Raw genomic sequence first — 13,804 nt, 5'->3', positions numbered from 1 at the left:
TTCTATCACGCCAGGTTCTACAAAATGTTCTTTCACTCTGTGGAGCAAAATGGCTTTTTTGAAGCACAAGAGTAAAAATTTTTTCTTGTAAAATTCACTTCATTTTATAATTCAGAGAATGTTGCAAGTGGGTTTAAATCTTCACTTGAGAACCTTACCTCCCTCAAGTTTTGTGTCATAATACTAGCCAGTGACTGGCATATAACCAAGGTACTGGAAAAGTCAGATTTCAAGATCTGTCCTGTTAGAGGAAACTGCTAGAGTCCCTTGAAGACTGAAAGACTATTTTCATAGAACAACCCAATCAATGAAGACAAACCCCCTAGAATACTTAAGGGGTCTGGCTGGCCTTGACTCTCATCCCAGCACAGTGGGCCCTGACCAGCTTCTGACCTGGCTCCTCCGGATCACCAGCTGGGAAGGTGGGGTCCCACTCTACATGAGGACTGGAAAAGGGGGTCCAAGACCTCCCATCTCAGAAAGTTGCTGTAATTTAATCTGTAAGGCAACAGAAAACACACACACACACACACACACACACACACACACACACACACACCTCTTTGGATGTGGCAATTGTAGGTGCATTTCTATTACTATGATTTTCTCCACAGGTCCTCTGGGCTCCTCTGTCACTCCCAGCATGTGATTCACTGCTGTAATGTCACCCTTCCGTTTCAGAAACAGTGAAAGAAAAAACACTGCTTTGACATTCGCATTCTGCTCTTTCTTACCCTGGACCTCCCCTAGTCCAAAGGTATATATGGGCTTCTAAGTCCCTTTTTTTAAAAAATATATTCAGTTTTGTTTTACTTGTCAAATACTTGGAACTTGGTTCCTATAAAACACAAAAACGGGCTGAAACTAATCTATGCTGTGAGAAGTCAGGACGGTGGTCACCCTGGGAAGGTGGTTTCTGGGGCGCTGGTAATGGCCTGTTTCTTTCTTCTTCAATGCTGGTTACCGAGTCTGCGGAGTTTGCGTAAATTTATCAAGCTGTACTCTTATGATGTGTCTTTTCAGTATGTCAATAAAAAGTTTAATTAATAATAATACCTGGGGACTTCCCTGGTGGTCCAGTGGTTAAGACTCCATGCTTCCACTGCAGGGGGCACGGGTTCCATCCCTGGTCGGGGAACTAAGATCCCACATGCCGCATGGTGCAGCCAAAAAAAAAAAAAAATACTTGGAGCTTAAATAACTAGGCTTTGTAAGTTTCAGAAACATAAGGAGAACTCTGTTTTGACAATGATAATGATGAAAAACAAAACTTCCTATTTCCTCAATCTCTTTTCCTACTTTATACAACCCTGTAAATCGGAACATCAGCTAACTAACCCGAGTGGCAGAATGGAAATAACTATCACTACACAACAGCCCCACGTCTCAGAGCTGTCGTGGGAAGGGGGAGAGCTGCTGAGAAAGAGAAAGCTGTGCACGGCACACCTACATAGAAGGTGGATATAAATGCTCATGGCAGACTGCAAACTGCAGTGCTTTCCCCTGACTTATAAGATTACAGGTGCTAACGGGAACCCTGGTGAGCCGGGACCAGGAGTGTCAGTTCTCCTGTCATTCTCAGAAGCCCAGGGCGCTTCTAAGTGTAGGCAGCCCACACCTGCTGGAGGCTGTGGGAGGAGCACAGGCCGATAAGGGGAGGGGGTGGGCGGGGAGGGGACAGAGAGAGCTGTCAGCCTACAGGTGTAAAGAGTTGAGAGGATTTGTTAAATGTAGGAGCTGGAATGGGTCCCTCCTCCCTGCCTGACTGCTGCACGAGGAACTATTAAAAGGCAAACCAGCCTGAGAAAGTGTCCCAGATCCAAAAAGTGCTGAAATTCAATTGTTTAGGTCTTCACAAATTCTTTCAGCACCTGCATCCTTAAGGGACTTAAGTATGTACTACCCCTCCCCCACCCTCTAGGGGTCGTTACCTCCCTCCCTCTCCCTGGGCTCCCATTGCCCCTGATCTCCCCTCTTTGTCAATTTAGTGGTCACCAGAGTCAAAGGGTTCTTTAAAAGGTCTAGTGGAAAGGAGGAGAAAAGGTGGAAGGGGAGGTAGTTATGAGGCCACTTTCAGGTTTTTTTGACTGGGAGCTCCAAACTTTAATTATGGTTTAAAACGAAATATACCTGAGACCCTTAAATAATCCACTCTAACAAAAAAACTCAAACCAACGGAGTTATTCTTAGCCTGATTTGCACATAGCACCCAACCATTCCGCAGTAAAGAAATTTAACTGCAGTGATCCTAAACAGAGGCAAATGCCAACATTAGCTTTGCCTAACACCTAATCCTGCAGTCCAAGAACTATACTTTGACAGGTACCATGTGAACTCTAGAAATTTAGATTTTTAGGAAAGAGTGAGTCCCCCCAAATTACAGCAATATTAAAAACAAAGCATAGGAGTCAAACGACAGAACTGTAGAATGGAGAGCCACTCTTCAGCAAGTCAGACCTACTGGGCTGCTAAACCGGGGGCCCTCTTGCTGTTGCTGGCTCAAAACCCAAGTGGTTTCCAAGGCTGTAGGTACAAGAAGCCATACGTCAACGATGGCTGACAAAATACAATACTTACTGCACACTGGTTCATGCTTCCTATTTTGGAATCTTATTTTTGTCATCTGCAATATAAGAACAAGTATAATCTTCCTCACAGAGGCATTTTGATGAGTACTTTGGGAATATATGATGCATTTTGAAACAATCGGGGTGATTTGGGCATGGACTATACATTAAATGATACTACTGAGTAATGTTAATTTTCTGATCTGTGATGATAGCATTGTGGTGTAGGAGACTGTCCCTGTTAATATGAGATGCATGCTTACATTTTTGTGGAAAAAGTCTTATAAGGGCTACAACTTACTTTAAAATAGTTCATCAAAAACAAACATACGGGGCTTCCCTGGTGGCGCAGTGGTTGAGAGTCCGCCTGCCGATGCAGGGGACACGGGTTCGTGCCCCGGTCCGGGAAGGTCCTACGTGCCACGCAGCGGCTGGGCCCGTGAGCCGTGGCCGCTGAGCCTGCACATCCGGAGCCTGTGCTCCGCAGCGGGAGAGACCACAACAGTGAGAGGCCCGCGTACCGCAAAAACCAAAATGCCCCCAAACATATGCACACACAAACATACACACACATAAACAGTAATAAAAATTGAGAAGCAGCTTGACTGACGCCCCAGTTCCATGAAAGTCTAAGGAACTGGTATCACCAGGTACTTGCGGTAGCAGGGGCATAAAGGCAGGGGTGCCTAAGGAAAATTGGTTGAAAGTCTGTGTAACTCCTTCCCTCCCAGCTCTACGCAGTCAGGCTACTGAACCCAGGATTAGATGGGGAGTGTGTTCTTCGGAGAGGATGAAACAGAGGGTCTCTGAATCAGGCTAACCAGGCACAGTCAAGAGTCAGGGTACTTAATGTAAACATAGATGTTAACTGAATATCTACATACCGAATGCTAGGCATTCCTACCTTCTTCCTCCTGGCTCCTAGAAGTCAGTGTACGTATGGTCAGGCCACTCAAAATGACTCATCTCTTGCTCTCTGTACATCCCCTGCATGAGCAGCACCTGCTTCACCTAAACCCTACTCACATGACTGACCTTCCGACATATTCGCCCCTGACCCAGCTGGTGACTGTTCTAGTCTTTAGATCAGAACATCTCCACCTGATAGCTTATCAAAGGGGGAGTGAAGGGCATGCACCCCTGCTGGTTCCCCTGGTAACTAATGAGTCAGAGAAACTGCCCCCTATAATTGATGTCTCTATTGCCGACTCTGGGCTCTTTCTTCAGTCTTAAAGCTGGGCAAGCGCAGGCGTTGCAGGCCTGCAGGGTGCAGCCCAACAGTTAGCAACCAGTCTTTATCCTCCAAGAGATATTCTACAGAGCATTGAGCAGCCCACAAGGAAAGCCCTAAAGATATTGCTATTGAGGGTCTCACAAACAACACAGCCCAGCCAAATCCCCCTAAATGTAGGTTTGGGTAGGTATCACCTGTGGGTTGACCAATCCATTCCACATGCTTCCACTCTCAAATAAGAACAGCCAAACAAGCAGCGTGAGCTATCAGAGGAGAGTCTCTTACGAAAAAAAGAGAGACCAAGGCAAATATAAAACTGCAACAGAGACACAGAGGACAGACCATGTGACGACACAGGAAGAAGATGGCCATCTATAAGCCAAGGAGAAAGATCTGAGAAGAAATCAACCCTGCTGCCAGCTTGATCTTGAACTTCTAATCTTCAGAACTGTGAGAAAATAAATTTCTCTTTTTCAAGCCCTCCCCCCAACATACACAAAAGCAACAGAGATTTTAAAAGAAGAAAACAATTAAAAAATCAAAACTACCATTAATATACTGAGATAAGATGCGGCAACCATTAAATAAGAACAGAATACTGTATATTTAAAAAAAGATAATTTAGAGGGGGAAAAGCTTTAGGAAATTAAAAATATCATAGCAGAAATGAAAAGGACTCAATAAAAGGATTAGAAGATAAAGCCTCATCCAAAAAATGATGAGAACCAGAAAAGAGAAAATAAGAACATTGAAGGGCCAGTCCAGGGGATCCTATATCCGAATAATAAATTCCAGAAAGGGCAAAAAGAACAGAAAAGAGGGGAAGACACATCAAAATGATTCAAGGACATTTCCCAGAGCTGAAGGGTACAAGATTTCACATTGAAAGTGCTCAGCATCAGGACATTTCAGAACACTGGGAACAAAAAGAAAAAATCCTATAAACTTCCAGAGAGAAAAAACAGCAGTCAAGGTCTCAAATAATTCATTTCCCATACACCCTTTCTCAAGAAGGTATTGGAGGGAGTACTCTGCTAAAACAAGAGTAAATCAAGAAAAAGGAGGACTTGGGATACAGGAAATACAAAACCAGTACAGGAAGGAGTAGCAAGCTGTGTGCAGATGCCCAGGGCAAGTGGTCCAGGAGGGAGTGTGAAAAGTTCTCCAAGGAGATGAATCAATACCTCATGTGTCTGAATATATGAAGGAAATTTAGGCCACTGGAGAAGAGTTTGGAGTTGAAACAATAATAATACAAAACTAAAAGAGCAAGGCAATTATTAACACCAGGGAAGACAAAGAGTGGTGCAGGGAAGGAGAAGTAATCATCATTAATCATCACTAGTTCAAGGCTCAGCTATAAACAGAATTTATATAATCACACTCAGGGACAAGGGATCTAACCAAAGTTACGATATATCTATACTGGGAGTAGCAGTGGGGACAGAAAGGGTGAATGTGTTGTGAGGAGGTGTGTGGGAAGACAGACAAGGGTTAAATCTTCATCTTCCCTAGCAGGAAGTCATTAGATAATTCCTCAAGCTCCTAAGTCAGAGAGCGGCAAGACACTGTATTATTTAAAAATTTGGATGTAAATACCAAAAGAATGTGCCAAAAGAGTTTAAAGTGAGAGCCACTGGGGAGTGGAGAATGAAAAATAAGGGGATGGAAGACTGCTGGAGGGTTTTCTTGGTAACAAATCTTTGATTATGTACATGCATCTATAATTTATTTGTATATGTAACTACTGAAAATAAAATACATATGCATAATTTAAAAGATACTGTGAAACATTTCTGTTTGCCAAGTTACTATATATCTCTAAAATTCTTCTTTGTTATGAAACTATAGGTGAATAATAAACGTGTTTCATTATATACAAACCATTATATTTGAAAAAGTATAAAAGAATTTGCTTTCATATTAAATTATTAATACATTTAGGTCTATGTGATCATTTTCTTAGCATATAGAAGTGCTGATTCCAAGTACTAGGGCCAATGCCATTTCATAGCACCCGTGGTAATATAAAGTACTCACAAGCTCTAGTGGACTGAGACGTGTGCCAAAGATGGGCCTGGAATCAGAGGACTCAAAACTGGATGCATGGACGCTAGCATAGGAGACAGAATAGAAGTGTTAGTTTGTAAAGAATCATTTTTTAAAATTTCTAGTATATGTTAGCTAACTCTAGACCCCAAACAAGTAAAAGCATTCAATGCATAAGCCTTAAGGAAGAAACGATTTTTAAAAATCATAGTACTTTAAACATTTTATTAACAACTCTTTTCTTGCTTTTAGGAGGATTGTAAATATTGAATAATGAAAAGAAGGAATGTATACTGTAATTTTTTTAAAAACTTTGTTCATATCACTTATAAAGTTGGTATGACAATCATTATTAACCATTTCAAACCAAAGCAACTTCTTGGACCCAAGGTCTCGAAATATCTTTAGAAATCCTGAACAGATATAACAGGTATAATTAGCAGAAATCACACTTAGAAAAGCAACTATCTATAACTAGAATTAAGGGAAAACGTCATCTTCATACATATATATACTTGAGTGTATAGGCAAGAGAAATTTTAAATACCTGAAGGAAGATGGGGGTCTATTTTCTGGTGTTCTTGAAGATGCACGTCCAAATAGTTTTCTTTGGTCTTCCCGTGGTGTAAATGGTCTTTGGGTCCTAACAGTTCTTAAGGCATTTCGTGCTTCACTTATGATTTCTGCACTAGTCTTCTGCTCGGACACTGAAGGTCGGTAAAACGGATCTAGCTTTTCTAACTTTTTATCATTTGGAGACAGCATCTTTCCTTTTAAAGTGCAGTGTTCTTCAGGTAGACACCACACCCTGCAAATATAGGGTACAAAATATCAACTATTTTCATCCAGTCATTTAAAAAGGAGTGCTCAAACCCAACCATACATACTTAAACCATTCCTGTATATTAAACTTGAAAAAAAAATCACAACTTTTAATTAAAAACCTACCACGCAGTTACACTTAGAAGATCAGGAAGGGAAAAGAGCTTCCAAAAAAATAGGTTGACGTGCACAGTGATGCTTTTGGGAATACATGCGATTAAGGGAAATGACGTGCAGGGAAGAGACCTAGAGTGAAAGCTAAACCTGGAGAGAAAGAGGATAAATCGTGAAAGAAGACACCCCAGGAAGGGAAAACCATCTCATAGTCTCCAATCTATAAAAAACACACTGGGTGGCAGGGCAGAGGGGTTCTGCTAAAATGTTTAACTGAAGTTTCCCTTTTTTTTCCCACTGCCCTCCACATAAAATGCTAGTATAAGATTAAAGTTAGGGCTTCCCTGGTGGCGCAGTGGTTGAGAGTCCACCTGCCGATGCAGGGGACACGGGTTCGTGCCCTGGTCCGGGAAGATCCCACATGCTGCAGAGCGGCTGGGCCCGTGAGCCATGGCCGTTGAGCCTGCGCGTCCGGAGCCTGTGCTCCGCAACGGGAGAGGCCACAACAGTGAGAGGCCCGCATACCGCAAAAAAAAAAAAAAAAAAAAAAAGATTAAAGTCAGTCAGATGGGGCCTCTATCCAAACTATATCAGCTTTCATAAATGTACATTTTTAAAAATGTAGCTTTTATAAATGTAGCCTCAGAGAAAGGTTCAGCCTTACATTTGCCTAAGATATATTTGAATGAGTTGATTCAAATCACCTTCAATTTGAGATAATGTCCTACATGAATAAATACCAAATATCGATATCAAATGATTCTTTCCCAGGCCACCGCCCTCGGTTAAAAAGTTAAAGTCACGCATAAGGGCCATGAGAATGCAGATCCTTCTTTACGCTCGTGTGCCCATGGAGGCCTGGCTAACCTGGCAACACACCTCTGACAGCTCTACACTTTAAAATAGTCGAGATTTTAAAAACTTAATTCTAATCAGTACATTCAGTGTTCATTAAAAAAAAATGTTGTATCTCCACGGAGACTGAGGTCTGTAAATTATTCATATATCTCAGTTGCCCAATTTTAGAATAACTTCTGCGAAAAAGAAAAAAGTTTTGTGACATATGCCCAAGGAAACTAAAAAGACACCATTTTTGTAAGTAGAATCTACAGGTGATTCCTTAGACAACTAAAGAGGACTTAACTGTATTATGATTCTATACATTAAGGTGTCACTTAACAACAGACAACAAGAACATTTGTTTAGTTCTACCCTCCATAAGAGTTTTTGAGGAAAAGAATATGATAACTGCAAACAATATGCTGTTCCTTTCACATGGAAAGGCCAGGTATTGAAGTAAAACAGTAATAAATTACTAGATAAGCAACACTATTCTAGGAATTTTTGATATAGGAGTTCCAATTTAAACAAGGTCTCCGGAATTATGTACATTAGAACAATCAACAAAAACTGTGGCAGGCCTGGTACATTTACTTCTAATATGATATGATATCCTCTTTCCTAAAAAATATTCAATATTATTAAAAATAAATATAAAGTGTTTCATACACACTATATATATGTGTATATATATATATATAATTTTTTGATGCATAATAATACAAATTCAGAACCACAACATCTAACTTCAGTGTCCATGGCAAGTTTGTTTGCTGGTTTGCTTTTAAAAGGCCCACTGAAGTAAGAAAAAAAGACATCTCAGTACAATGAACAAGTTTCTTCCAAAGACCAAATGAGGTTTGTGATGCCTTAGCCCCACACGGCACTAATAAGTTTAGGGATGTCCAAAGGTGATCTGGCAAAACTAATTAAGATTAGAGAATGTGCTTTGGATGAGTAATAATGGACCATCATTCCTGACTAAGGTTGTCCTTGGCTGTATTTTAGTTTACATTGAAAACTATACCCTTTCATAGAGTAATGAAGGAGGTCAAATTCTAAGACCTCTGTAAATTATTTGAGCATACAGGAGTTTAGATTGATCAAATAACTGCTGGAAACCATGTACATAACGGGTTTAAAAAACTTTTCGTCTGTAAATTTTTACCACAAATTCTAACACAACTTTCTCCCTTTGCCTCTCTCTTCCCCGCAAATCCCACTTTAGCAGCTATATTGTGAGAAACTGTTTCAATAATGTAGTATCTGCTCAGTTAATCTATTATCATATCAATATTAATATATTAGTAACTAATTCAAACATGGAAATGTTCAATAATGCAAGTGAACTGAGTTAGAAGTGGGGGTTTTTTCAGGGGGGGAGTATTTTCTTTATAATTATTACATTACAAATTCTTATTAGAGATGGTTTTTGCCAATTTAAAAAACGATCAGAGTTTGAAAGCTTGTCTATTTATAGTAAAGTATGCCTGAACCATAACACAATAACACAATAGTATCACAGAAATTTTAACTTTACAAAAATTCTCCTGACAACTGGAACAAATCCATTCAGCTAGGATAGATGAACTGTTTCCTCCCCTTGGACCTCTGGGGACACAGACTTCACCGTCTTCACTCTCAGGCAAGGACCGACCACTAATGCTATTCAACATTTACTTTAATACCAAGCAATGTGCTAAGTACTCCCAAGTACATCATCTCAATTAACTCTATGAGGCGGATAAAGTCTTAAGCAACAGCATGCACACACACGCACACACACAACCTAAGACATACGCCCAGGGCTGATATTGAAACTATTACCCACTGGATGGGGTGATGGAAGGTGGGGACTCAGAGGCCCTGGGGCTACAGCTATTTACACACCAATATAGAAACATGCCGGTGTTTTCACAAGTAGAGCAGCTTTCTTGGTGTGAACCAGCTGGGTATCAGTCCTGCTTGTACCCACCTGCTTTTAATACAAGGTAGAAACTGATGGGGGCAATACAAAAAATAGAGATAAACTACCACGTGATTATGAAAGAGAAAGGGATTTCTGATTGGGAGGTGTCAGGCAGACATCCTAGAGGAGGTGATGCTTGAGCTAGGTTCTGGAAAATGGTCTGAATTTGAACAAATGACAATGGCTGACACTGGGGCTGGAATAGAGGAGGAATTTCCAGCCAAGTCAATGAGTGAGGCAAGGCAGAGTATCAAGGACATATGGGGTGTGCGCTGGAGAGGAAGGAGCTCTGGAAATGAAAACTGGAGTTGTAGCAGAGACAGAACTGAATGGCGGGTCAGGAACGTAAATACAAGCTGATAAGCAAATTAAAAGATGTTGAGGCATGATGTGATGGCAGGAATGGGCAGGATGGAAAAAACTAGAAGGGACAAGATCAGGCAGTTTTTATATAACCACCCAGCTAACTCTTAGAGGTCCTCAAGAAAGCTTTCCTGGACATGCCTCTCCCACCCTCAACTAGGTGTCCCTCCGCCATACTCTGCAAGGTCCCCCGTGGTCTCTGTTAGCACACCCCACCCCTCACTGGGTTAGAATTGCCCACGCACCTGGTGTTGCCCCACCAGACTCTGAGCCTTAGCTCTTCACATGAAGTACAGCTTAAAGTCAGCATTTGTGTAATCGCTGGACTCCATTTTCAAATACAGACCCAAGCTAGAAAATATCCAGATGAAGGCTGCATGGCTTCTGAATTGGAGGCATTTGTTACAGTGGATTAAGAAAGCACATGGGACTTTATTTCAAATGGCATCTGATTCTTGATGCCATGGGGTAATATGAGATCAAATTTAGCCCCTTTTTGCTTTCTTGCTTTCACTTCAAGTTGCCCGGCATGGAGTAAGACTTGATAAATGCTGTGATTAGTGGATGGGGCACTGAAAGCCCGAAGCATAGGAGTGAAGGTGAAATAGAGTAAGAAGAGAGATGAGAACAAGTAAGGTGCACCAAGAACACAAGAACCAACAGGATTTGGCATCTGAGAGGGCAGGAAGGGGGCAGAGGTGACACTGGGTATGTAAACTTAGGGAGGTTGGGAGGGCAAGGTGACCTTTTAAAAGAAAACAGGAGGGGCTTCCCTGGTGGCGCAGTGGTTTACAGTCCGCCTGCCGATGCAGGGGACACGGGCTCGTGCCCCGGTCCGGGAAGATCCCACATGCCACGGAGCGGCTGGGCCCGTGAGCCATGGCCGCTGAGCCTGCGCGTCCAGAGCCTGTTGCTCCACAACAGTGAGAGGCCACAACAGTGAGAGGCCCACGTACCACAAAAAAAAAAAAAAAAAAAAAAAAAACAGGAGGAGGGACTTCCCTGGTGGTCCAGTGATTAAGACTCCACACTTCCAATGCAGGGGGCCTGGGTTCGATCCCTGGTCGGGGAACTAGAACCCGCATGTCGCAGGACCCAGCACAGCCAAATAAATAAATATTTTTTTAAAAAAATAAAAGAAAACAGGAGGGGATGTGCACTTTGAAGGGAAAGAAGCAGCTGAGTTCTGTCTTGCATCACTGTCTTGAGTTTATGATGTCCACAGGACCTCTAGCGGATGACCACCACCAGCGGTAGGAAATTTGAAACTGGCGGCCTTTTCAAACAAAATATTTCTTATTGGTTAGGGGAAAAGTTGTGCGTTGTCATTTATAAGTTTATACCTAATTATAAAGATCTGTCTTTACCTCTGCTGCTAACAGTCATCTGAAACAGGCTTCTTGCTAAATGTAAGACGGCACTATCAGGATGCTTGCAACAGGGGAAAGACTGGCCATCTCCATACTCTTTTTCCTGCAAATCAAATACTCAAGACCCTTACCATGATTCTGAATGACTTTCGTGTTAATATGAGTATCCAAAGAAGCAGTGATTAAATGCTTAGATGCTGGAGTAAAGGTTCAAATAATCTGACAATGTGCAGCTATGTAACCTCGGGCAAGGCTTCTAACATCTCTAAGCCTCAGTTTCTTCAGCTGTAAAAAGTGCGTAGTAATTGCTTCATAGGATTGTTTTGAGAATTAAATGACAAAATTAATGTAAAGGGCTTTAGCACGGTGCCTGGCCCTTAAAAAACATTAAATACTGTCCAAGCACTGTGTGATAAAAGGATACAACAAAAAATTTACTCATGAATGAAAAGCTGCATTGAAAAAAAAAGAAATTGCAAAGAAAGGAAATGACATTTGTTCAGTGTTGTCATACGTTTTATAAGTTTTAAAATTTAAACCAGGGTGTTTTGCTTTGTGAAAAAAGAATCTTAAGTATCTTACTGAATATCAGCTATGTCAAACAACTGATCAGAATTTTATAGATTCACAAAATAGGATACAAATAAAGAGTGGTACTTGCTTTTCTACCAAGTAAAATAATTCTAAATCAGGGTGAGATGGAAGATGTGCTGTGATACTCATAGGAATGGATTATAAAAGGCATTATATGTATGTACAATATATTTTAGTGCATATTGTTACATATACACTTATTTATTAAGACCCTATGTATTGGGGCTTCCCTGGTGGCGCAGTGGTTGAGAGTCCGCCTGCCGATGCAGGGGGACGCGGGTTCGTGCCCCGGTCCGGGAGGATGCCGCGTGCCGCGGAGCGGCTGGGCCCGTGAGCCATGGCCACGGAGCCTGTGCTCCGCAACGGGAGAGGCCACAACAGTGAGAGGCCCGCGTACCGCAAAAAAAAAAAAAAAAAGGACCCTATGTATTGCCTAGAGGAGCCCAGATACAATGTGTGTGACAAGGTCACTGTATGCCTAAACAAAGTCCCTCAGTCTATCACTCTCATTCAACAAATACTACTGAGTTTCTACTAAGCACCACGCGCTTGGCTAAATGCTCAGTGTATAGAAATAAAGACAGCCGCGGCCCGACCCCGACAGGCGTGCACAGGGCACTCTCATCACCTCTCTCCCCATACAGGAACAGAAGGCGGACGACAGCAGGAGGGGTGCCGGGTGAACCGGCGGGGGACGCCTCACCTCCCACGCAGACAGCGGCTTCCCCACTCCCGGCAATACCCCTCCTCCACCGGTCCAGGCCAGAGCAGAGCGCAACAGCATCTTCACTCTGCCCGCCAGCCAGCTAGCCAGCCTGCTGGCTCGCCCGCTCGGCCGGGCCGGCCAGTGTCTCCATGGTAACCGTACACAAACTATTTACCCGGGACGCCCAGGCCGCCTCCCTGCAGAGCCAGGAAGCTGCTGGACAGGCGGAGTGGGCCAGGGAATGAGTTGGGAGTGGGCGCAGGGAAGGGGGCTTCCGGCCAGACCCAAAGCACCTGTAGGTAGCGGTGGAGACAGTGACAACTGCGGAGATTCAGCTCACCCTCCAGCTTTCCCCAGACGGCGACGGCGGCAGCAGCAGCCACCGAGAGCAGGCGGGGCCCAGCAAGGTGGGGCCGGGCGAGGAGGGTCTGAGAGGTCCCTCAGCCCCCGCTGGGCCACTGGACTTGCGCAGGTCTCCCCAACGCATGCGTAGAAACACTGAGGCGTGGGCGCCAGCAGGCGGGGAGTGGGAGGAGCGTGGGCGAGGGCCCGTGGCCGGGAGTACGAGCATCAGGTGCTGCGAGAAAGGGCGACCGGTAAGCTTGGAAGAGCGGGGGTGGGAAGGCGTCTGCTTTTAAATCAGCAATTTACGGAACCGCGTTTATTGAGCCCCTATGAGATATCAGCGCCTGTATTAAATCGCAATAAGCAGGACAGCGGCTTAGTGTTTAGGAGTAAGATTCAGGATTTACTGGTTCAAGTTGCGGTTCAGTATAATCTTGAACTAGTTGTTTAACCCTCTCAGTCTCTCCTCATCTGTAAAATCGAGGGAATAAAAGTACCTAGCTAGGTCTTGGGGTGGTTGTGAAGATTGAATGAGAAAACAGATTTAAAGTGCTATGCATGTGGCAGTCAACGAATGTTAAACTGTTGCTATTATTAAGACCTTGCACTTGTGAAGCACTTTAGAGTTTACAAAGAGTATTTCACTGTATAGTATCTTTTTGAGCGTCCCTGGCACTCTGAGGTAGCCAGCCTGGCATCCCCATTCACAGGAAACAAAATCGGGGTCTGAGGTCTAGTGAGTGACAGCGGTAGATTCAGGTCTAGGCCTCCCATCAGCAGCCATTTTTTGCTCCTACTGCATTATCACAGTTGACTGGCAGAAGAACCCCA

General features: G+C 43.2%; 1 protein-coding gene across 3 annotated transcripts in view; it reads right to left on the bottom strand.

The window, feature by feature from the left end:
• ARMC2 (armadillo repeat containing 2) overlaps positions 1-13,064 on the bottom strand; it is a 107,072-nt gene extending 94,008 nt beyond the window's left edge. Inside the window, exons 1-3 of one of the 3 annotated variants that reach the window (XM_029223363.1) lie at positions 12,969-13,064; positions 6,398-6,658; positions 5,842-5,914 (exon numbers count right to left, since the gene is read on the bottom strand). In XM_029223363.1, the coding sequence (XP_029079196.1) occupies positions 5,842-5,914; positions 6,398-6,615 (291 nt within the window). In that variant the 5' untranslated portion in view covers positions 6,616-6,658; positions 12,969-13,064. Of the gene's footprint in view, positions 1-5,841; positions 5,915-6,397; positions 6,659-12,921 lie in introns of those variants that run through there. The other 2 variants (XM_029223364.1, XM_029223365.1) reach the window with 2 other exon arrangements.
• Positions 13,065-13,804: the final 740 nt, after the last annotated feature.

The sequence above is a fragment of the Monodon monoceros genome, unplaced genomic scaffold, assembly GCF_005190385.1.
Source record: "Monodon monoceros isolate NGI ecotype Baffin Bay Population unplaced genomic scaffold, NGI_Narwhal_1 Super_Scaffold_15, whole genome shotgun sequence".
In the NCBI taxonomy this organism is placed as follows: Eukaryota; Metazoa; Chordata; class Mammalia; order Artiodactyla; family Monodontidae; genus Monodon; species Monodon monoceros.
This window is presented reverse-complemented; position numbering and strand designations above follow the sequence as displayed.